The sequence below is a fragment of the Eleginops maclovinus genome, chromosome 8 (assembly GCF_036324505.1).
Source record: "Eleginops maclovinus isolate JMC-PN-2008 ecotype Puerto Natales chromosome 8, JC_Emac_rtc_rv5, whole genome shotgun sequence".
NCBI lineage: Eukaryota > Metazoa > Chordata > Actinopteri > Perciformes > Eleginopidae > Eleginops > Eleginops maclovinus.
The window spans coordinates 471,262-494,416 of NC_086356.1; the positions used below are offsets into that span (position 1 = coordinate 471,262).

Genomic DNA, 23,155 nt, shown 5'->3' on the forward strand with positions numbered 1-23,155 from the left:
ATCAATAACATATATAAGGTAATATCTTAATATATAATATAAAGTATACAGCCATGAATAATTATCGACTTTATTTTACGGGTCACTTGTGAAACGCGACTTTTCAACCGGAAACCGTATGCATTTTCACAATTGTTGTACTAAAAGTGAGATGGACTATGACAGTGACAGGGAATAATGCGGATGAAACAGATGTCTTATCTTACTTATTCATCGCCTTTATTTTTAGGTAATCACAACGTTTTCTATGGATAAACTATTAAAGTTGGGAAGTGATCCGTAAACCGAAGACGGAAGTGTGGGGCGATTTCTCTCTCGCTCTGACGTTGGCTGTGTTCTACACAAATTCAAACGTGATTCTCCCCGAGCTGTTGACGTTAAAAACAAAGCTGAAAGAAACACCAGACAATTATCTTTTTGACAGACTTGTTTTGCGTTTTCACTGGAGTTTGAGCTTTTTTACCGGGTTTTAGGTGACTGTTTATCTCACTGAAGGAACACATAAGAGAACAAACGGCCAGGAGTAAGAAAACCGCTTCACTAGCTAACGTTAAACAGGCTTTTACAGTAGGTTTTCTATCTTAAAAAGATCTACTTTAAGTTTAAAGTAGTGTAAATGTACATGTGTGTAGCAGAGTCCCCGCTGTGTATGTAGTTTTAGTTCTTTGTGTTGAGGTTTTGTTGACATGTAGCACCAGCTGTTGTGATGAATTCTGCTGAGAAACGAGACATCAGAATCAAACGGGTCTCGTCTAGGAAGAGATCTCGTGAGAGCTCACAGATTCACCTGACACCTGAGAGGAAGAGAGGACCTGAGAAATGTCCTCAGAGCTGCAGGATCAGCAGCATCATGGCAGAACAACAAGAACAGGCTGCAGAGGTAGGGTGGTGCACAGGTGAACACCTTAATACAGCTGGGATATCAGCATGTAGATAGTGACTGTTTTAATGAATGAAACGTATGTTTTATATTTCAAGCTAAGAGCTTTTACATTCATATAGTATATATCTGTTTTTGCAAAGGATGCACTACTTTAAACAGCGTTAGCTACACAATGACACTGCTGTGGATCATGCCCTGTTGATTATCAGCTGTTTGTGTTCAGTTCTGCAGCGACAGTGAGGATCTGTTCGGGGACTACGACAGCCTGCTGCAGGACAGCTCGCTGCTCGCCAAGCTGGACAACGCCGAGCAGAGCGAGAGGCAGCGAGACGTCCAGAGAGACTTCACCAACCTGAGAACGAAGACCAGCGCAGACGTCCTCACCGACTCCATCCTGGAGGCCCTCGCAGAAGAAGATCTCCCTCCCAGCATGCAACAGTTCCAGGATCAGGTCCAGGAGACGAGGAGCCGTCTGCAGGGCGGGGATCAGACCTCCACCCCGCTCAAAAACATAGAGGTACGATCTCTCAGGTTCAGGTTTTCTATAAAACACACAACACTGGTTTGATCAGCCTTCACTCTCACATTTTGCTGGACTGTATGAAGAGTTCTGTCTCAACAGATATCTAACAGTGTCTTTATTAAACACCCAGGAGACAGCAGCGTTTATCTGAAGCTCTTATTTTGTAAAGTTGGGACATTTTGGTCTGTTTTGATTTAAAAATGTTGGAATATTTTTGCAGACCTCCACCTCTCTGAGGAACAAAGAGGACAGTAGACCCCCCAGAGGAGGAGCATCGAGGAGGAGCGTGGCGGACGCCCTGAAGAGGGCGATGCTGGGGAACGCAGCGTCTCCGGCGGCGGCGTCCCGCAGCGCTGCTTTAAAGGAGGCCGTTCTGTCGGAGGAGATCAGCGTAGCCCGGCAGGCCATGGAGGAGGTTTCTGCAGAGACCCCCGACCTCGGGCCTTTCTTCGGACTGCCCACCAGAGTCAAGGAGCTCATGCTCCGGCTGAAAGGGATCCAGAACTTATACGGTGACCGAAGATTCCTCTGGTTTATCTGCAGACAAACAGCGGTGTGTTCGGGGGACTGCAGGAATCAGAAAAGATATACTAGGAAAAATCAGGAATCCTGCAAATACAATACAATCTTTCTTTAGACCTCTTTAATCTGAGAAGGGACTACTTTAATTTCAATGAATGTCCTTTTTTCTGGTTAAGTTTTTTACTTAACTCTAAACAAATATAAACATTCTCATGAAATATAATATTTAATCTAGAAAAAGTTTTTATTTCTATCTTTGCAATTAGTTTGTTCTCTTTATTTCTACCTACACTCACACAACGTCTTATTTTTGTTCTTATTTAAATGTTGGAAATTATATCTGAGTTTCTTTTCCATAAATTAATCACCCTAACCTTAGGTTTTGAAAAAACCTTTTCTTTAAATTTCCCCAGACTTGAAATGAGACAGTCAAAGATTTTCCATGTTTGTTTGTTTTTAAATAAATGTATAACTTTGTTTAAGATGTTCCCGTTATTCTCCGAGATTATACGTTTTTTCTTGGAAATTAAAACATTTTATTTTAAAATCAGAAAATCTTTGCTTTAAAAGTGACCTAAATGAATTGCCTTTCTAAGTTAGCTGCTTTCTGTGTCTCAGAGTGGCAGGAGACGTGTCTGAACCTGCAGTCGGTGCAGCGCAGAAAGAACCTGATCTACTCTCTGCCGACCAGCGGAGGGAAAACGCTGGTGGCCGAGATCCTGATCCTCCGAGAGCTGCTGTGCAGGAGGAAGGACGCTCTGTTCATCCTGCCCTACATCTCTCTGGTGCAGGAGAAGGTGGGAGGAGAGGACAGGAAAAATATATAAAGTGGAGTCATGTTACCGTGTAGTAGAGATCATAGTATTTGTAGCAAATAGAAGAGGACCAGGATTAGAGGCCTGCGGGACACCTTTCCTCTAAAACCCTCTCTAACCTCCTCCCTGTCTCCCCTGAAGGTGCGAGGGTTGGCGAGCTTCGGCGTGGAGCTGGACTTCCTGGTGGAGGAATACGCCGGCAGTAAAGGGCGATTTCCTCCGGTAAAGAGGAAACACAGGAGGTCTCTGTACGTCGCTACGATAGAGAAAGCCCACAGCCTCGTCAACTCGCTGATTGAGAACCAGAGGATCGATGACCTCGGGCTGGTGGTGGTGGACGAGGTGACTGCAGTTTATTTTACGGGATTTTCAGGGCGGGATGGAGGCTAGATGTGGACTCTCTGAAATAACATCAACGTTTCTTTCATCAAGAATTTAATCTTTCATCTCTAGAATTTTCTCAGATATTATCCACGTTTTTTTGTAGTAAATGTGTCGGTTTATTTTCGTTAAATTAAGACTTTAATCTGGGGATAAATTAACTCAATTTTATCCCCAGATTTAAGAGTCAGTCTCTGAGTGTTTCCCCTTAAACTTCCCAGTATAATCCCGGCTATATTCTCCCAAAGTTTATTCTTAATTAATTTACAACTTTTATTTTGGAATTGTTGAGTTTTTTCTCTAAATGCACCCCGCACCCCCCTCCCCATTTTTACATTCAGTAAAATAATCCTTTTTGTGTTGCAGCTTCACATGTTGGGCGACGGCAGCAGAGGAGCGATCATTGAGATGACTCTCGCTAAAGTTCTCTACACGGCCAGTAAGAGACGCTTCCTCACTTTATTCTCGCTTATTGAACCCTTAAGAAGCTTTTCAATTAATCATTTAATGTGTTCATTACCCAGAGTCCACTCAGATTATCGGGATGAGCGCCACGCTGGGAAACATCAGAGACCTGCAGACGTTTCTAAGAGCGGAAAACTACACCAATGACTTCCGGCCTGTGAGTTAATTACTGTTGAATATTCTAAATATAATATCAACACGTGTTTAAAGAACCTGATCTGTGGTGTGTTCAGGTGCAGCTGAAGGAGTATGTTAAACTGCAGGGCACCATCTATGAAGTGGACCCAAAGGAGGAGGACTGCTTTAGATTCTCTCGTCTCCTCAACTTCAAGGTCAGGACAATATTCACTTACTGTGTAATTTATTATGTTTATGAATTTAATTATTGCTATTCGATGTATTAATATGTATAACTTTTAATGATTATGTTATACAGCTTATTATTATTATATTAAGTTACATATTACTATTTAAATGTTTGGGTTATTGTAGTTTATTATTTAGACTTTTTATATTTTCACATTTGGATATGAAAGCGCGTTGTAGTTTTTCTGTCAGCTTCAGATTTTCTACACTCTGTTGACGAATGTTTTGGTGCTTTTACTTTGAAAATCCGTCAGTACTCCAGCTCCATGCAGAAGCTGGACCCGGACCACATCATCGCCATGGTGACCGAAGTGATCCCAACACACTCCTGTCTGGTGTTCTGCCCGACCAAGAAGAACTGTGAGAACGTGGGGGGGATGATCTGCAGATACCTCAGAGAGTGAGTGAGACGGTTTATTCAAAATGACATTAGAATAAAACACATTTATAAAAACGCCAATGCAAATAAAAGTACAATTAAATAAGATCTCAATATTTTATAAATGGAACAGAATACACACATTATCAACAAGATGTAATGAAGACATGGATCCAAAGATCAGAGTAAAAACATTACAAAATGAATGAGGATGAAGATATTTACACAGTCAGAGTTAAACGCTTAAAGTACAATAATATATATATTTAGATAAAAGCAAGAAGCAAAACAGAGAAAGATATTTAAATTAAGGCAAAGAAAATGTGCAAAAAGTATTTTTATAAACGTAAGAAGTCAGAGTAAAAATATGCCGCAACAACATTAAGAAAAGAAATGTAGGAAACAAATCTGTTCTCAGGGACTTCCATTAGCAGGAGAAGCTGCTCCTCCCCTCTGATTGGTTGTTCCTCCTCTCTGATTGGCTGTTCCTCCTCTCTGATTGGTTGTTCCTCCACTCTGATTGGCTGTTCCTCCTCTCTGATTGGTTGTTCCTCTTCTCTGATTGGCTGTTCCTCCTCTCTGATTGGTTGTTCCTCCACTCTGATTGGTTGTTCCTCCACTCTGATTGGTTGTTCCTCCTCTCTGATTGGCTGTTCCTCCTCTCTGATTGGCTGTAGCTCTTCTCTGATTGGCTGTTCCTCCACTCTGATTGGTTGTTCCTCCTCTCTGATTGGCTGTAGCTCTTCTCTGATTGGTTGTTCCTCCACTCTGATTGGTTGTTCCTCCTCTCTGATTGGCTGTAGCTCTTCTCTGATTGGCTGTTCCTCCACTCTGATTGGTTGTTCCTCCTCTCTGATTGGCTGTAGCTCTTCTCTGATTGGTTGTTCCTCCACTCTGATTGGTTGTTCCTCCTCTCTGATTGGCTGTAGCTCTTCTCTGATTGGCTGTTCCTCCTCTGATTGGCTGTTGCTCTTCTCTGATTTGCTGTTGCTCTTCTCTGATTGGCTGTTGCTCTTCTCTGATTGGCTGTTGCTCCTCTCTGATTGGCTGTTGCTCCTCTCTGATTGGCTGTTGCTCCTCTCTGATTGGTTGTTCCTCCTCTCTGATTGGCTGTTGCTCTTCTCTGATTGGTTGTTGCTCCTCTCTGATTGGTTGTTGCTCTTCTCTGATTGGCTGTTGCTCCTCTCTGATTGGTTGTTCCTCCTCTCTGATTGGTTGTTCCTCCTCTCTGATTGGTTGTTCCTCCTCTCTGATTGGTTGTTCCTCCTCTCTGATTGGTTGTTGCTCTTCTCTGATTGGCTGTTCCTCCCCTCTGATTGGTTGTTTCTCCTCCTCTCAGGGACTTCCTGCGCCTCCACGAGCCGGAGAAGGTTCTGCTCCTCCGTCAGCTGCGGGAGAGTGGGGGGGGCTCGGTGTGTCCAGTGCTGAGGCGCACGGTCCCTTACGGTGTGGCCTATCACCACAGCGGTCTGACGGGGGAGGAGAGGAGGCTGCTGGAGGAGGCGTACTCCTGCGGCACGCTCTGCCTCCTCACCTGCACCTCCACCCTGGCTGCAGGAGTCAACCTGCCCGCCCGCAGGTCAGCAGCAGCAAGTCATTTTACGCAGTCATGTCCTTCCTCTCATGATATGAAGATGCATATTCAAATTTGTCATGCCCCCCCACCAGAGTGATCCTGCGCTCCCCCTACGTGGCGGCAGACTTCCTGAAGAGGAGTCAGTACAAACAGATGGTGGGCCGGGCAGGGCGGGCTGGCATCGACAGCGAGGGAGAGAGCATCCTGATCCTGCAGGACAAGGACCGGCTCACGGTAACTGGGAAGCTTTAGCACATGTTCAAACTACGACTCCCAGGGTGCATTGCAGCAGCATCACCCAATCACAGCGCTCCACTGGAGGCAGGAGGAAGATCGCACTGACAGGGACATCTGAAGAATAAGTTCTTTTAATTTGAGGATGCTTTGTTCTCAGGCTAAAACTCTGGTGTGCGCCCCGATGGAGAGCTGCTTCAGTAACCTGATGCTGGACGAAGGGAAAGGCCTGCGGACCCTCATCCTGTCGCTCATCGGACTCAATGTAATGTTTCTTTCCCCCTCAAACCCCTAAACGGTCCAGACTTTGTATTAATATCTGTGTGTGCTGCAGATCACCTCGTCCGTGCAGCAGCTGCAGGACTTCCTGCGCTGCACGCTGCTGTTCGTGCAGCAGAAGCAGCTGTGTGTGCAGACCGGCCTGGAGGAGGCGCTGCAGCACAGCCTGCACTTCCTGCAGGAAAAGGAGCTGATCACAGCCGAGGGAGAGACTCTGAGCGTCACCCGGCTGGGGAAGGCCACGTATAAAGGTACGATTACTGACAGCTCGTCCTTCTAAGATAAAGAACTCTCACAGGAGGTTGGACAGTTTGTCCTCATATTTCCCCCAGAGGTTCCTGCTCCCCTGACCTCTGTGGTCCTGTGGCAGGTCTGTCCTGTCTCTCCTCAGGCTCGGTGGACCTCCTTTCCTGCAGCGTTCTGTGTGCTGTGTCTGTCAGTGTGTATTATCTGTGTGTGTGTGAAGCTGTGTCCTGTCTCTCCTCAGGCTCGGTGGACCTGCTCTACAGCAGCGTGCTGTACAGAGATCTCTCTAAAGGTCTGGAGGGTCTGCTGCTCAACAGCTTCCTGCACCTGCTGTACCTGGTCACTCCCTACGACATGGTCCATCAGTGCAAGCCCGGCTGGATGCTGTACTACACACAGGTACACACACACACACACACACACACAGCCTCACGTTATGTCTCATCAGTGTGTGTAGCTCAGGTGTGTTGTGTTGCGGCTGCAGTTCACGCTGCTCTCTGCAGCCGAGCAGAGGATGTCTGCGTCCGTCGGCGTGCCGGAGAGCTTCGTCGCCAGGAAAGCTGCGGGACAGACGGTCAGGAAGGTGAGGAGCTGCACACCTTTATAAATCAGGCTGTGACCCCCACCTGGAGACTGACTGCCTTTTAGCTCCAAGCAGCCCCCTCTGGAGGGGACAGGGAACAGCCTTTGCAGACCCTTTAGATGCACCTATAGAACTACAGGAGAGGGAACACCACAGAGCTGTTGTTTACAGAACAGGAACATCTGATCCTCTCAGAATCCAGTTCGAACTTCATCTGAAAGTCCACAATAAGTCTGACCGTTTCTAAAGTCGACATTTAAAAACAAATCAGAATTTGGAGAAACAGATGAGGACCACCTGAAGCAGGTCCTCTGTCCCAGAACAGCAGTGTGTGTGTTTCAGAGTGTGTGTGTTTCAGAGTGTGTGTGTTTCAGAGTGTGTGTGTGTTTCAGAGTGTGTGTTTCAGAGTGTGTGTGTGTTTCAGAGTGTGGGTTTCAGAGTGTGTGTGTTTCAGAGTGTGTGTTTCAGAGTGTGTGTGTTTCAGAGTGTGTGTTTCAGAGTGTGTGTGTTTCAGAGTGTGTGTTTCAGAGTGTGTGTGTTTCAGAGTGTGTGTTTCAGAGTGTGTGTGTTTCAGAGTGTGGGTTTCAGAGTGTGTGTGTTTCAGAGTGTGTGTTTCAGAGTGTGTGTGTGTTTCAGAGTGTGTTGTGTTTCAGAGTGTGTGTTTCAGAGTGTGTGTGTGTGTGTGTTTCAGAGTGTGTGTGTGTGTGTGTTTCAGAGTGTGTGTGTGTTTCCGAGTGTGTGTGTGTTTCAGGGTGTGTGTTTCAGAGTGTGTGTTTCAGAGTGTGTGTTGTGTTTCAGAGTGTGTGTTTCAGAGTGTGTGTGTTCCAGAGTGTGTTGTGTTTCAGAGTGTGTGTTGTGTTTCAGAGTGTGTGTTTCAGAGTGTGTGTGTTTCAGAGTGTGTGTGTTCAGAGTGTGTGTGTGTTTCAGAGTGTGTGTGTTTCAGAGTGTGTTGTGTGTGTTTCAGAGTGTGTTGTGTGTGTTTCAGAGTGTGTGTGTTTCAGAGTGTGTGTGTTTCAGTGTGTGTTGTGTTTCAGAGTGTGTGTGTTGTGTGTGTTTCAGAGTGTGTTGTGTTTCAGAGTGTGTGTGTTTCAGAGTGTGTGTGTTTCAGAGTGTGTTGTGTTTCAGAGTGTGTGTGTTTCAGAGTGTGTGTGTTTCAGAGTGTGTTGTGTTTCAGAGTGTGTGTGTTTCAGAGTGTGTGTGTTTCAGAGTGTGTTGTGTTTCAGAGTGTGTTGTGTTTCAGAGTGTGTGTGTTTCAGAGTGTGTGTGTTTCAGAGTGTGTGTGTTTCAGAGTGTGTTGTGTTTCAGAGTGTGTTGTGTTTCAGAGTGTGTGTGTTTCAGAGTGTGTGTGTTTCAGAGTGTGTGTGTTTCAGAGTGTGTGTGTTTCAGAGTGTGTGTGTTTCAGAGTGTGTGTGTTTCAGAGTGTGTGTGTTTCAGAGTGTGTGTTTCAGAGTGTGTTGTGTTTCAGAGTGCTAACATGGAGGTGGTGTCCCGGATGTACCTGGCTCTGGTTCTGTTCTCCCTCCTGAAAGATCTGAACCTGTGGGTCGTGTCGGATCGTTTCCAGCTGAGCCGAGGATTCATCCAGAGTTTACTGAGCTCCTCCTGCTCCTTCTGCTCCTGCGTGCTGCACTTCACTGAGGTCAGGGACTCCTCCTCCTCATCTGTTGTGTAACCTGCAGTTTTTAGACTTTTCAATCAGAATTCAAACTTTGTTTTTCATGACTTTTCTCAGACGTGAAGCTGATAACTGTTTCGTGTTGTGTTCAGGAGCTGGAGGAGTTCTGGCCGTTCAGAGCTCTGCTCACGGAGCTGACCCGCAGGCTGAGTTACTGCGTGACCTCTGAACTCATCCCTCTGATGGAGGTGGCCGGAGTCATGGAGGTCAGTGTGGAGCCGCCCTCACAACATCATGCTGTTGTTTGTGTTTGAAGGAGAGAGAGCTGCTTCTTCCTCCCACACGGTATATTCGGGCAGCCTCCATTAGATTCACTTTATCCTGATAAGACAATGGGAAGCAGAACGTGTTCATCTTTTAGAGGCTCTTCTGCAGATGGAACGCTCCACATCCTGCAGAAGTTTGCACTGTTTCCTGTGTTTTTATGTCCAGGCCCGAGCGAAGCAGCTGTATAACGCCGGCTACAAAACGCTGACTCACCTGGCCAACGCTGACGCAGCAGTCCTCTCCAACACCATAGAAAACCTGCACCGGAAACAGGCCAATCAGATCGTGGCGTCCGCTAAGGTGAGGGTTTGAGAGAAGTGTTGACATTACTGTTTTCAAAATGCTGTAGCCGAATTCTTCAGATTCAGTTGAAATCCTGATATCCTATGAAACTGGAAGATCAGACGAATCCAGAGAGACCCAGACTGTGTCCACAGCTGGGCAGCCATTTGGCCCAAAATGGTAAAGTCTGAGTAAAGGATGAATGATGTGCTTCAGATGCTGCTGAGTGAGAAGGCGGCCGCTCTGCAGGAGGAGGTGGACGACCTGCTGACACTGCCCAAAGACCTTCCCTCTGCAGACGCTCTGAGATCACTCTGATTTATTCTGTTTGTGTATTATTGTTTTCATGTGTTAGGAATACACATCTGCTTAAAATCATGTGCAAAAGGACAACTGTAGAGACTGTACAGAGAGTATTTAACTACCAATAAAAGCGGCTGGACCTTTCTGTCGGATTACCTGTGTTTATTTAAATCTGTCAGAGCAATTCAACCGTGAATCTTCATCAGGAAAATAACGTTATTTATTTAACCTTTGCTTAGAGAATTATAAAGAAAATAAATCTGATGTGTTCAATCTCTAAAATGACTTCTGATTATCTGAGCATTTTTCTCAGATTACTGTCTGCTCTTCACAATTTTGACTTCATTTTTTTTATACTTGATTCTGATATTTTTAACACATCAGATTTTTTTTCCTCACAAATGTAATGTTTTCAGATTCAGAAATACTTCTTTTTTTTTATCCCAAACTGGGAAAATGCTTTGTTGCTGCAGCCAAATAAAAACGAAGCAAAACAAATAAGAAATCATTAAAGCTCAAAATAAAAATGAGTAAGAATTAGAAATATACAAATGTAAAATAAGGCAACGAATGGAATATTAAATCAGTGTAATGTAAATCATAGTGTGATTAACACTACTATACTTCTGAAATAATCAGAAATCGGATTTCTCCAATTTACTGTATTTATCTTGATTCTGATTTCCGGCAGTTGTGATTTCTGGTATGACTTAGAAGGAGAACCACTTCCAGAAACAGCTGAATTAGTTAGTCTGTGACTTTTTCTCCTATATTCAATTCTTTGTCGCGTAATAATGACTGTCTAGTTTGGAATCAATACTTCCGATTGAACTTTGATGGCTTTTTATCTCAGTATTCTCCATGGAGATATTTCTTTACTGGAAATAGGCTTCTATAGTGACGTCACCGTCGGCAGGGCGGGACCACGTGTTTCGGCCAATCAGGGCCCGATGGAGCCCGGCGGTTTGGTCAGTAAAGAGAGCAAGTCAGTTTGTCACTGAGCAGCATGGAGTCAGGCCGGCTGCTGGTTCTGGTGCTGCTCTGGTACCAGTCCTCCACAGCCCTCCTCCTCCCGCAGAACCACACCCGGTTCTCCCCACTCCTCCTCCCGCAGAACCAGACCCGGTTCTCCCCCCCGGTTCTTCCGGTTCGGCTGGATGTCTCCGAGGTGCTGCGGCGGGTGGAGCGGCGCTTCCTGTCCGTCACCATCGACGCCAGCCTGGCTTCAGAGGAGAAGTTCATGTCGCTGCTGGGGTGGGTCTTCACCTTAACACACCTAAAGATGGGTAGGGTCTGCAGGTTCATGGGCTCTAATCCGTATTTAAATCAGTTCAAAGTAACTTCTGCTCAGACTGGATTAGTTTTGAATTAAACAGGTTGAACTGGTTTCGATTTGTTCGTTTGTAATTTTCTGAGCACGACCTTCACTGACTGAAGCTGATTGAATGAGTGTTTGTGCATCCAGCTTTAGTCTCCGCGAGACATTTCTTTGATTGTATTAAAACTATTTTGTCATTTTGAAATTGTTTTTACATTTTAATTAGAGATATTAATATAAAAACAACTAAAACCCAAATGAAGTATGAGTTCAGTCCGTCTCCCTTACATTTGTCGGTTGTGTTTTATAGGTTTTCAAACTCTGAAAAAGGTTTTGCGTCATTTAATTGTTGCTTTGTTTTCAGTATGTTTTTCTGATAGCTTTTCAGATAGTTTTAGTTGCTTTGCTTCAATTTCTTCATTATTTTGCATCTTTTTTAAGTGGTTTTGTGATTGTTTTTGTGTCTCTTTGGCCTCATTTGGCTGTTTTTGATCGATTTGCACCTTTTGTGATGATTTTCTTGTCCAGTTTTAGTCTTTTTGAGCATCTCTGTGATTTATTTGCATCCATTTCAGTCATTTTTCTTCTCCTTAGTCTCACCTCTTGGTTGCTTTGCTCCCAGTAGTTCATTACCATTTCCTCACTAACAGCTCTCCAAAGATCCGGACGCTGGCTAAAGCTCTGACTCCAGCCTTCCTCCGGTTCGGGGGAACGAGACAAGACTTCATGGAGTTCACCCCGCAGAGGGTTCCCCGGGACTCTGCTTCCTCTGCAGGTAACGTGTTGCTTTTTTGTATCTGATTTTGTATATTTTCTTCATCATTTCTCCACACCTTTGACATCATTCCTGCCCTGCAGTCCTGCCCCAACCCTCAGGGCATCAGGAGGTTCCTGCACTGAGCTTTAGAGAAGTGAAATATACAAAATAAATAACTTTCATTTCCTTTCCTCTGTATATTTAGAGAAGTCCTGTGCTGACCTGCTGCTGCCCCCGTGGCTGGAGCAGCGTCTGAAGAAGGAGTGGACCCAACAGCAGCTGCTCCTGATGAAGGAAGATCTGCACAGGAAGTACCGGAGGGTCAAGTTCACCGGTACCACACTGACTATCTGTTATAAGCACTATTTTATTCCAGTACAGTATTTAGTTTAACATGTTGCATTGGTGGAGGAGTCGGGTACCTTAAATGTAGTCTCATATATCCTCTATAAGCTGCCTCAGTGGGATCTCTACCTCCCCTCAGAGGACACGGTGGACCTGCTGCACTCCTTCTCTAACTGCTCCGGGCTGGATCTGATCTTCGGGCTGAACGCTCTCCTCAGAACCCCGGAGAACATCTGGAACAGCAGCAACGCCCGGTCCCTGCTGCAGTACTGCGAGTCCAGAGGGTACCAGATGGACTGGGAGCTGGGCAACGGTACGCTGACTTACAGCTTTATGAGATAAGCATCATGTTTATCCTCATGATGCTGGGATGTGAACCAAGAATCTGATCAGTTATTGGGAGGAGATACCTCTGATGTTAGCTGTGGAGCAGAGAGTCTACACATCCTCCGTCACAAACTGAAACCCACCTTTTGGGCTTGTACCTCTGCCATTAAATACTTATTGTAAGTCGCTTTGGAAAATAGCCTCAGCAAATGTAAGGTTAGCTGTTAGCGGCTAGCTGGTAAATGTTGGCTTTTTGTAATTGTTAGCTAGTATCTGTTAGATTTGAATGGTTAACTGTTAGTTGGTATTTGATATCTGATAACTGTGAACAGATAATTGTTGGCTGTTAACTGTTAGCAGGTAGCCTCTAGATGTTAGATGTTAGCTGATAAAAGAAAACGCTTAACCGTTAGTTGTGAGCTGTGAGCTGTCAGTGTTTAACTGTTCGCAGTTAGCCATTAGCTATTAGCTTTAATCTTAGAAGTTGGCCATTAGATGTGAACTGTTAGATGTGAACTGTTATCTGTTAGATGTTAGCTGTTAGCTGTTAGCTGTTAGCTGTTAGCTGTTACAATGGGTGTTGGGCTAGAAAGACTCTCAGGATATAATGATGAGTTTAAATGTAGTTGTTTAGAAACTTTGTAATGAGGTTAATGTTAAGTTCCTCCTCCCGGTGAATTCACTTTATTGATTTTACTCTGAGCCTTTCATGTCGTCCTGGTGCTTTAACCTCAGAGTGAATTAAAGGCTTCATTTCTCCTGCTGCAGTTGTATTTATCGTGCTTCAGTTCCAGTTGTATTTATCGTGCTTCAGTTCCAGTTGTATTTATCGTGCTTCAGTTCCAGTTGTATTTATCGTGCTTCAGTTCCAGTTGTATTTATCGTGCTTCAGTTCCAGTTGTATTTATTGTGCTTCAGTTCCAGTTGTACTTATTGTGCTTCAGTTCCAGTTGTATTTATCGTGCTTCAGTTCCAGTTGTACTTATTGTGCTTCAGTTCCAGTTGTACTTATTGTGCTTCAGTTCCAGTTGTATTTATCGTGCTTCAGTTCCAGTTGTACTTATTGTGCTTCAGTTCCAGTTGTATTTATTGTGCTTCAGTTCCAGTTGTATTTATCGTGCTTCAGTTCCAGTTGTATTTATTGTGCTTCAGTTCCAGTTGTATTTATCGTGCTTCAGTTCCAGTTGTACTTATTGTGCTTCAGTTCCAGTTGTATTTATTGTGCTTCAGTTCCAGTTGTATTTATCGTGCTTCAGTTCCAGTTGTATTTATTGTGCTTCAGTTCCAGTTGTATTTATTGTGCTTCAGTTCCAGTTGTATTTATTGTGCTTCAGTTCCAGTTGTATTTATTGTGCTTCAGTTCCAGTTGTATTTATTGTGCTTCAGTTCCAGTTGTACTTATTGTGCTTCAGTTCCAGTTGTATTTATCGTGCTTCAGTTCCAGTTGTATTTATTGTGCTTCAGTTCCAGTTGTATTTATTGTGCTTCAGTTCCAGTTGTATTTATTGTGCTTCAGTTCCAGTTGTATTTATTGTGCTTCAGTTCCAGTTGTATTTATTGTGCTTCAGTTCCAGTTGTACTTATTGTGCTTCAGTTCCAGTTGTATTTATTGTGCTTCAGTTCCAGTTGTATTTATTGTGCTTCAGTTCCAGTTGTATTTATTGTGCTTCAGTTCCAGTTGTATTTATTGTGCTTCAGTTCCAGTTGTATTTATCGTGCTTCAGTTCCAGTTGTATTTATTGTGCTTCAGTTCCAGTTGTATTTATTGTGCTTCAGTTCCAGTTGTACTTATTGTGCTTCAGTTCCAGTTGTATTTATTGTGCTTCAGTTCCAGTTGTATTTATTGTGCTTCAGTTCCAGTTGTATTTATTGTGCTTCAGTTCCAGTTGTATTTATTGTGCTTCAGTTCCAGTTGTATTTATTGTTTCACTTCCAGTTTTAAAGCAGAGTGAGCCTTTAATGACTCTCTTGCTCAGACAGGAAGTGACTTGTTGTGGTTTTAACTTCCTGTTTTTACTGTTTTTACTGAAAAGAACTGGTTTTTGGTTTTGTCCTCAGAGCCGAACAGCTATGAGAAGAAGGCGGGGGTGCGGGTGGACGGGAATCAGCTGGGAGAGGACTTCTCCCGTCTCAGGGAGATGATGTCACAGTCCAAACTTTATCAACATGCCGGGCTTTACGGGCCGGATGTGGGTCAGCCTCGAGACCACCGGACCGACCTCCTGCAGGGGTGAGGGGCGTTCCGTCTGCTATGCACTGTGGGGTTATTAATATTAATATAAGCTACATGTACAGACTCCTCCGTGTTCAGGAAGAGATGTGTTTAACTCCCGCAGGTTCCTGCAGACTGGAGCGGGGGCGGTGGATGCCTGCACCTGGCACCAGTGAGTTCACCTTAAGCACACACACACACACACACACACACACACACACACACACACACCCACACACACACACACACACACACACACACTTTACTGCTCAGAAAGTACCCACTGTGTACACACATCAGGGACTCCGTGTTCTTGCTCCTCCCGTGTTTCACCAAAGTGTTTCTTTATTGTTTGTTCCTTTTAGTGGAAAGCAACACCACGTTTCTGTCCCTGTAAGACTTGGATATTTGAGGCTCTAATTTGAATGTAAATGAGGGAAAGTTTTTTAATGAAACTGTTGAATCTGTGTCTTTATTGAACGTCCAAGTCCTGTACCGTTTATAGACAGTTAGATTATAAATAATGCATCAAACTGATTTCAAGCAAATAAAACTAATGGATTTTTAGTTTGATATATTCCCGTTATAAATGTTGTTCTGCTGAGTAGTAATGCTGTCTCCTGTGTGTAGTTATTATGTGAACGGCAGGGACACGTCTCTGGAGGATTTCCTGGATCCAGATATTCTGGACACTTTGACCTTAAAGACACAGGAAGTCCTCGAGGTAAAACCTGAAGCAGAGATTAACCTCCAGATGTTCCAGCGTAAAATCTGAGCTATAATGTGTGATTTCCAGATGTTTTAAATCTTAGTTTCTGTTTCAGAAAGTGAAGCTGGCGTCTCTGGAGAAGCCGGTGTGGCTCGGAGAGACGAGCTCGGCGTACGGAGGAGGAGCAGCCGGTCTGTCGGACACCTTCGTCGCTGGATTCATGTGAGTCCAATCACACCATCGAGTCACTAACGAGTGTCTCAAGTCACAAACCTGTTTAAATCAATGGGAAACCAGTCCTAATCAAGTCTAGACCGTCAGGGCCACGTCTGAATAAAGTCAGCTCATTAAATCACGAGTCAAGACAAGAGCATCAAGTCATGAAAGTCCTTGAGTCCAAATCTAGTCACTAAGTAGAGATTAATACTAAATAGAGTCAAAATCGAGTAGAAATCAGGGAAGAACAAATTCGATTCACACAAATCAAGTCCAGATCCTCCAGGTGTCAACAAGTTGATCTCAGTCCAAAACCAGATCTGTATTTCCAAACATCAGCCCCAAATGTCTCTGATCTTTGATCGTGATGAGAGCAGAGAGCTGGGTAAGGAGCTGCTGCTGATTGGATGCTCGTGGTGAGCAGGGGGTCGTGACCTCTCAGGAACTCTTTATTAAATCTACACTTTATTAGGTTTACTAATAACCCAGCAGCCCCAGCCTCGTGACAAAGAGCTGCACACTGACAACGAGGAGTGTGTTCACAGTAACAGATCCTACACGCACACCAGAACCATTTATACACCAGTTACTCCTCCTGTGTTCCTTAAATTCTTGAAGAGTTTAGGTTCTTTTCTCTTAATAAGGAGCCGCTCTTTCAGTCTCTTATTGTGAAGGAGCCGCTCTTTCAGTCTCTTATTGTGAAGGAGCCGCTCTTTCAGGCTCTTATTGTGAAGGAGCCGCTCTTTCAGTCTCTTATTGTGAAGGAGCCGCTCTTTCAGTCTCTTATTGTGAAGGAGCCGCTCTTTCAGGCTCTTATTGTGAAGGAGCCGCTCTTTCAGGCTCTTCTCTTATTGTGAAGGAGCCGCTCTTTCAGGCTCTTATTGTGAAGGAGCTGTTGTTTCAGTCTCTTATTGTGAAGGAGCCGCTCTTTCAGTCTCTTATTGTGAAGGAGCCGCTCTTTCAGGCTCTTATTGTGAAGGAGCCGCTCTTTCAGGCTCTTCTCTTATTGTGAAGGAGCCGCTCTTTCAGTCTCTTATTGTGAAGGAGCCGCTCTTCTCTTTCAGTCTCTTATTGTGAAGGAGCTGTTGTTTCAGTCTCTTTTTGTGAAGGAGCCGTTTTTTAGGCTCTTATTGTGAAGGAGCCGCTCTTTCAGTCTCTTCTCTTATTGTGAAGGAGCCGCTCTTTCAGTCTCTTATTGTGAAGGAGCTGTTGTTTCAGTCTCTTATTGTGAAGGAGCCGCTCTTTCAGTCTCTTATTGTGAAGGAGCTGTTGTTTCAGTCTCTTATTGTGAAGGAGCTGTTGTTTCATATCATTTTGGTGAATATATATTTATTATACGGTTCAGTTTTGGGGATTTTTGACTGAGAGAGAAACTGCATTTTCTTAGGAACCACAGGGGAAGAAATAAATATATAAATGCTGATTTTCAGGTTGAGTATTGCCTCTGAGTCCAGTCTTTTGTGTGTGCAGGTGGCTGGATAAGCTGGGTCTGGGGGCCCGGCTGGGTCTGGATCTGCTGATGCGGCAGGTGTTCATCGGCTCTGGGAGCTACCACCTGATCGACCAGAACCTGGACCCTCTTCCTGTGAGTCAGTGTTTCATCATTGATAAATCTCTGTCCCACAGGGAGGAAACCACAGATTGTGTCTGTCAATGAAAGAGATGTCTCTGTCTCTCAGGATTACTGGCTGTCCGTTCTCTACAAGCGACTTGTCGGTCCGGAGGTTCTGAACGTTGAGTTCTCCGGCCTCGCTCGCAGTAAGAGAGTGAGGCTGTACCTGCACTGTGCCGACAGAGACAGGTCATTATTACATTTTCATAAAGTGTTTATTCACCCTGCTGTCCCTTCTGTATCCCTGAGTGTTTCCTGCTGTATCCCTGAGTGTTTCCTGCTGTATCACTGAGTGTTTCCTGCTGTATCTCTGAGTGTGTTTCCTGCTGTATCCCTGAGTGTTTCCTGCTGTATCTCTGAGTGTTTCCTGCTGTATCTCTGAGTGTTTCCTTCTGTATCCCTGAGTGTTTCCTGCTGTATCCCTGAGTGTTTCCTGCTGTATCTCTGAGTGTTTCCTGCTGTATCTCTGAGTGTTTCCTGCTGTATCCCTGAGTGTTTCCTGCTGTATCCCTGAGTGTTTCCTGCTGTATCTCTGAGTGTTTCCTGCTGTATCTCTGAGTGTTTCCTGCTGTATATCTGAGTGTGTCCTGCTGTATCCCTGAGTGTTTCCTGCTGTATATCTGAGTGTTTCCTGCTGTATCCCTGAGTGTTTCCTGCTGTATCCCTGAGTGTTTCCTGCTGTATCTCTGAGTGTTTCCTGCTGTATCCCTGAGTGTTTCCTGCTGTATCCCTGAGTGTTTCCTGCTGTATCTCTGAGTGTGTTTCCTGCTGTATCTCTGAGTGTTTCCTGCTGTATCCTGAGTGTTTCCTGCTGTATCCCTGAGTGTTTCCTGCTGTATCTCTGAGTGTTTCCTGCTGTATCTCTGAGTGTTTCCTGCTGTATCCCTGAGTGTTTCCTGCTGTATCCCTGAGTGTTTCCTGCTGTATCTCTGAGTGTGTCCTGCTGTATCCCTGAGTGTGTCCTGCTGTATCTCTGAGTGTGTCCTGCTGTATCCCTGAGTGTTTCCTGCTGTATCCCTGAGTGTTTCCTGCTGTATCCCTGAGTGTTTCCTGCTGTATCTCTGAGTGTGTTTCCTGCTGTATCCCTGAGTGTTTCCTGCTGTATCCCTGAGTGTTTCCTGCTGTATCTCTGAGTGTTTCCTGTTGTATCTCTGAGTGTTTCCTGCTGTATCTCTGAGTGTTTCCTGCTGTATCCCTGAGTGTTTCCTGCTGTATCCCTGAGTGTTTCCTGCTGTATCTCTGAGTGTGTCCTGCTGTATCCCTGAGTGTTTCCTGCTGTATCCCTGAGTGTTTCCTGCTGTATCTCTGAGTGTGTTTCCTGCTGTATCCCTGAGTGTTTCCTGCTGTATCCCTGAGTGTTTCCTGCTGTATCTCAGAGTGTTTCCTGCTGTATCTCAGAGTGTTTCCTGCTGTATCCCTGAGTGTTTCCTGCTGTATCCCTGAGTGTTTCCTGCTGTATCCCTGAGTGTTTCCTGCTGTATCCCTGAGTGTTTCCTGCTGTATCTCTGAGTGTTTCCTGCTGTATCCCTGAGTGTTTCCTGCTGTATCCCTGAGTGTTTCCTGCTGTATCCCTGAGTGTTTCCTGCTGTATCTCTGAGTGTTTCCTGCTGTATCTCTGAGTGTGTTTCCTGCTGTATCCCTGAGTGTTTCCTGCTGTATCTCTGAGTGTGTTTCCTGCTGTATCTCTGAGTGTTTCCTGCTGTATCCCTGAGTGTTTCCTGTTGTATCTCTGAGTGTTTCCTGCTGTATCTCTGAGTGTTTCCTGCTGTATCTCTGAGTGTTTCCTGCTGTATCTCTGAGTGTTTCCTGCTGTATCTCTGAGTGTTTCCTGCTGTATCCCTGAGTGTTTCCTGCTGTATCTCTGAGTGTTTCCTGCTGTATCCCTGAGTGTTTCCTGCTGTATCTCTGAGTGTGTCCTGCTGTATCCCTGAGTGTTTCCTGCTGTATCCCTGAGTGTTTCCTGCTGTATCTCTGAGTGTGTTCCTGCTGTATCCCTGAGTGTTTCCTGCTGTATCCCTGAGTGTTTCCTGCTGTATCCCTGAGTGTTTCCTGCTGTATCTCTGAGTGTTTCCTGCTGTATCCCTGAGTGTTTCCTGCTGTATCCCTGAGTGTTTCCTGCTGTATCCCTGAGTGTTTCCTGCTGTATCTCTGAGTGTTTCCTGCTGTATCCCTGAGTGTGTTCCTGCTGTATCCCTGAGTGTGTCCTGCTGTATCTCTGAGTGTGTTCCTGCTGTATCTCTGAGTGTTTCCTGCTGTATCTCTGAGTGTTTCCTGCTGTATCCCTGAGTGTTTCCTGCTGTATCCCTGAGTGTTTCCTGCTGTATCCCTGAGTGTTTCCTGCTGTATCTCAGAGTGTTTCCTGCTGTATCTCTGAGTGTTTCCTGCTGTATCTCTGAGTGTTTCCTGCTGTATCTCTGAGTGTTTCCTGCTGTATCCCTGAGTGTTTCCTGCTGTATCTCTGAGTGTTTCCTGCTGTATCCCTGAGTGTTTCCTGCTGTATCCCTGAGTGTTTCCTGCTGTATCTCTGAGTGTTTCCTGCTGTATCTCTGAGTGTTTCCTGCTGTATCTCTGAGTGTTTCCTGCTGTATCCCTGAGTGTTTCCTGCTGTATCCCTGAGTGTTTCCTGCTGTATCTCTGAGTGTTTCCTGCTGTATCCCTGAGTGTTTCCTGCTGTATCCCTGAGTGTTTCCTGCTGTATCCCTGAGTGTTTCCTGCTGTATCCCTGAGTGTTTCCTGCTGTATCCCTGAGTGTTTCCTGCTGTATCTCTGAGTGTTTCCTGCTGTATCCCTGAGTGTTTCCTGCTGTATCTCTGAGTGTTTCCTGCTGTATCCCTGAGTGTTTCCTGCTGTATCTCTGAGTGTTTCCTGCTGTATCCCTGAGTGTTTCCTGCTGTATCCCTGAGTGTTTCCTGCTGTATCCCTGAGTGTTTCCTGCTGTATCTCTGAGTGTTTCCTGCTGTATCCCTGAGTGTTTCCTGCTGTATCCCTGAGTGTTTCCTGCTGTATCCCTGAGTGTTTCCTGCTGTATCCCTGAGTGTTTCCTGCTGTATATCTGAGTGTGTCCTGCTGTATCCCTGAGTGTTTCCTGCTGTATCTCTGAGTGTTTCCTGCTGTATCTCTGAGTGTGTCCTGCTGTAACCCTGATTGTTTCCTTGCAGATTCAGCCGTGGAGCCGTGATTCTGATCTCTCTGAACCTCGGTTGCCAGGCTCTCAGCATCTCCTCCCCCCTCCTCTCCACCGGATTAGTGGAGGCATTTGTTCTGGAGTCAGGGGAGGAGGGGCTGTACTCCAGGTGCTCCTCCATGTTACATTACAATGCCACACCCCCCCCCCCCCCCCCCCCCACACACACACACTCACACAGACACTAACACTCATATTCTGTCCTCAAGTCACGGGAGAAGTCAATATTCAACAATAACAATCTTACTCTTATTGTGAAGGAGCTCTTCCTTCAGTCTCTTATTGTGAAGGAGCTCTTCTTGTAGTCTCTTATTGTGAAGGAGCTCTTCTTGTAGTCTCTTATTGTGAAGGAGCTCTTCTTGTAGTCTCTTATTGTGAAGGAGCTCTTCTTGTAGTCTCTTATTGTGAAGGAGCTCTTCTTGTAGTCTCTTATTGTGAAGGAGCTCTTCTGGTAGTCTCTTATTGTGAAGGAGCTCTTCTTGTAGTCTCTTATTGTGAAGGAGCTCTTCTTGTAGTCTCTTATTGTGAAGGAGCTCTTCCTTCAGTCTCTTATTGTGAAGGAGCTCTTCTTGTAGTCTCTTATTGTGAAGGAGCTCTTCTTGTAGTCTCTTATTGTGAAGGAGCTCTTCTTGTAGTCTCTTATTGTGAAGGAGCTCTTCTTGTAGTCTCTTATTGTGAAGGAGCTCTTCTGGTAGTCTCTTATTGTGTACTTTTGTGTGTTACTCCCCCCCTCCTGCAGGTCAGTGAAGCTGAACGGACAGCTGCTCCAGATGCCTGATGATAAAACTCTTCCTGATCTCAGAGGAACTCGTCTCCCTCTGGTGGAGCGTCTGCAGCTTCCTGCTTTCTCACTCAGCTTCTTCGTCCTGACGGAGGCTCGTGCCCCCGCCTGCTGGTGAAAACAGAAACTCAGAAACTTTAAAAACTCTGATGCTGCAGGTTCCACAGGTACGACACTGACCGTGCTCTCACTGGGACACTGACCGCTGGTCTCACTGGGACACTGACCGCTGGTCTCACTGGGACACTGACCGTGCTCTCACTGGGACACTGACCGCTGCTCTCACTGGGACACTGACCGCTGGTCTCACTGGGACACTGACCGTGCTCTCACTGGGACACTGACCGCTGCTCTCACTGGGACACTGACCGCTGGTCTCACTGGGACACTGACCGTGCTCTCACTGGGACACTGACCGCTGCTCTCACTGGGACACTGACCGCTGGTCTCACTGGGACACTGACCGCTGGTCTCACTGGGACACTGACCGTGCTCTCACTGGGACACTGACCGCTGGTCTCACTGGGACACTGACCGCTGGTCTCACTGGGACACTGACCGCTGGTCTCACTGGGACACTGACCGCTGGTCTCACTGGGACACTGACCGCTGGTCTCACTGGGACACTGACCGCTGGTCTCACTGGGACACTGACCGTGCTCTCACTGGGACACTGACCGCTGGTCTCACTGGGACAGGTCACTACATTTATTTCTAAAAGACATTATCATACGGGAGATGCTGGAGTGTATTTTTTATAAGATATATGATGTGCTCCTAAAGGGTCGTATTACATTACACTGCTGGAATCTTAAAATCACTGTAACTTATTAATTCACGTCTTTTTGTTTTACCTAAATAAAGTTATCAGTAAAATCTATAAAAGATGTCAAACCATCCTTTTCAGACGGCTGCAGGTAGACCGGAACAATACTGGAAGATCTGTTTTTATTTACCATGAAACCAACTTGGGATGCTCTTTACTTTTGAAACCCTTTATTTTAATTCATGTTTACTTATTTGTTTTTTATGTTGTTGCATGTAAACAAATGCATTGATGAGAAACGGGACTAATACTGCAGTAAATGTACTTTTACCATTCTGTGAAAGTATTACACAAGTAAAAGTCCTGCATTTAAAACCCATAATTCTGACTTTTTGGAAAATCTAAATATCGGAATTTTTCCAAAATCCTGAATTGATTTTGAATTTGAACTTTTTTCTCAAAATTCAGATTTTTTTCTGAAAATCAAAAAATCCTGACTTAATCTGAAAACTGAGATCTCTGAAAAAATACCATGAATAGAAAATATGAAACAAATGTTCTGCCTTCTGTTGTGTGCAAGAGTTTTTTCCAGGCTTAGTCTGAGGGGAGACTGTGAAGACCCCTGATCTCCAGATTAATATATTAATGTTTGGGTTCTATCAAATGTGAGAACATATTTATGTAAAGGTCCATCCAAGTGTCCAAGGTGATGTGTATAAAAATGTCCAGGTGTTAGTGCATGTAAATAGTCTGAGAAGGCTTAAATCCCTGTGTTCCCTCCAGAGGGATTTTGTCTCCCACTTCCAGAATTGTGAAAGATATATACCGTAACAAATATATTTCATAAAAAAAGAATACCACTTAATAAGTTAAGATTGCTTTGTTCTCTTTACAAAAAATAGGAGAATACATTATAAATGAAATGTAATGTTTTGCTTTTTAATTACCAAATAACTATTCCTGTATTTGAAGCACTTTGATCAGCGGCCACATGAGAGCGCTGTACTATTTTATTTCTTACCATTCCAAGAACATCAATTAGGTTAAAATAAGTACATTACAAAAACTTCAAAATAAATCTGCAAAAACAAAAGTGTGGAATGAGAGAGAGGTACGTGTCTTAACAGGGATACAAATGAGAATGAATGA

General features: G+C 44.8%; 2 protein-coding genes across 7 annotated transcripts; both read left to right on the forward strand.

The window, feature by feature from the left end:
* Nucleotides 1-323: 323 nt before the first annotated feature.
* helq (helicase, POLQ like) lies at nucleotides 324-9,924 on the forward strand. Of its 5 annotated transcripts, none has more exons than XR_010166219.1 (19): nucleotides 324-880; nucleotides 1,107-1,400; nucleotides 1,627-1,918; nucleotides 2,547-2,725; nucleotides 2,885-3,085; nucleotides 3,491-3,563; nucleotides 3,649-3,746; nucleotides 3,823-3,921; nucleotides 4,210-4,355; nucleotides 5,674-5,913; nucleotides 6,003-6,144; nucleotides 6,305-6,409; nucleotides 6,479-6,674; nucleotides 6,911-7,068; nucleotides 7,154-7,252; nucleotides 8,718-8,836; nucleotides 9,029-9,133; nucleotides 9,360-9,494; nucleotides 9,693-9,780. XR_010166219.1 is itself a non-coding variant. In XM_063888774.1 (19 exons), the coding sequence occupies exons 1-19, from the start codon at nucleotides 707-709 to the stop codon at nucleotides 9,792-9,794; spliced, it is 3,021 nt and encodes a 1,006-aa protein (XP_063744844.1). In that variant the 5' UTR covers nucleotides 324-706; the 3' UTR covers nucleotides 9,795-9,924. The 5 variants fall into 5 exon arrangements, 4 of the variants coding, with proteins under 4 accessions (XP_063744844.1, XP_063744846.1, XP_063744848.1 ...); XM_063888774.1 differs by having other exon boundaries at nucleotides 8,718-8,891; nucleotides 9,020-9,133; nucleotides 9,693-9,924; XM_063888776.1 differs by having other exon boundaries at nucleotides 3,829-3,921; nucleotides 8,718-8,891; nucleotides 9,020-9,133; nucleotides 9,693-9,924.
* Nucleotides 9,925-10,748: 824 nt separating this feature from the next.
* hpse (heparanase) lies at nucleotides 10,749-23,087 on the forward strand. Of its 2 annotated transcripts, XR_010166319.1 has the most exons (13): nucleotides 10,749-11,033; nucleotides 11,748-11,872; nucleotides 12,060-12,188; nucleotides 12,339-12,512; nucleotides 14,585-14,756; nucleotides 14,863-14,910; nucleotides 15,369-15,462; nucleotides 15,563-15,669; nucleotides 17,134-17,248; nucleotides 17,343-17,464; nucleotides 20,434-20,568; nucleotides 21,199-21,469; nucleotides 21,518-23,087. XR_010166319.1 is itself a non-coding variant. In XM_063890129.1 (12 exons), the coding sequence occupies exons 1-12, from the start codon at nucleotides 10,786-10,788 to the stop codon at nucleotides 21,356-21,358; spliced, it is 1,629 nt and encodes a 542-aa protein (XP_063746199.1). In that variant the 5' UTR covers nucleotides 10,749-10,785; the 3' UTR covers nucleotides 21,359-23,087. The 2 variants fall into 2 exon arrangements, 1 of the variants encoding a protein (XP_063746199.1); XM_063890129.1 differs by having other exon boundaries at nucleotides 21,199-23,087.
* Nucleotides 23,088-23,155: the final 68 nt, after the last annotated feature.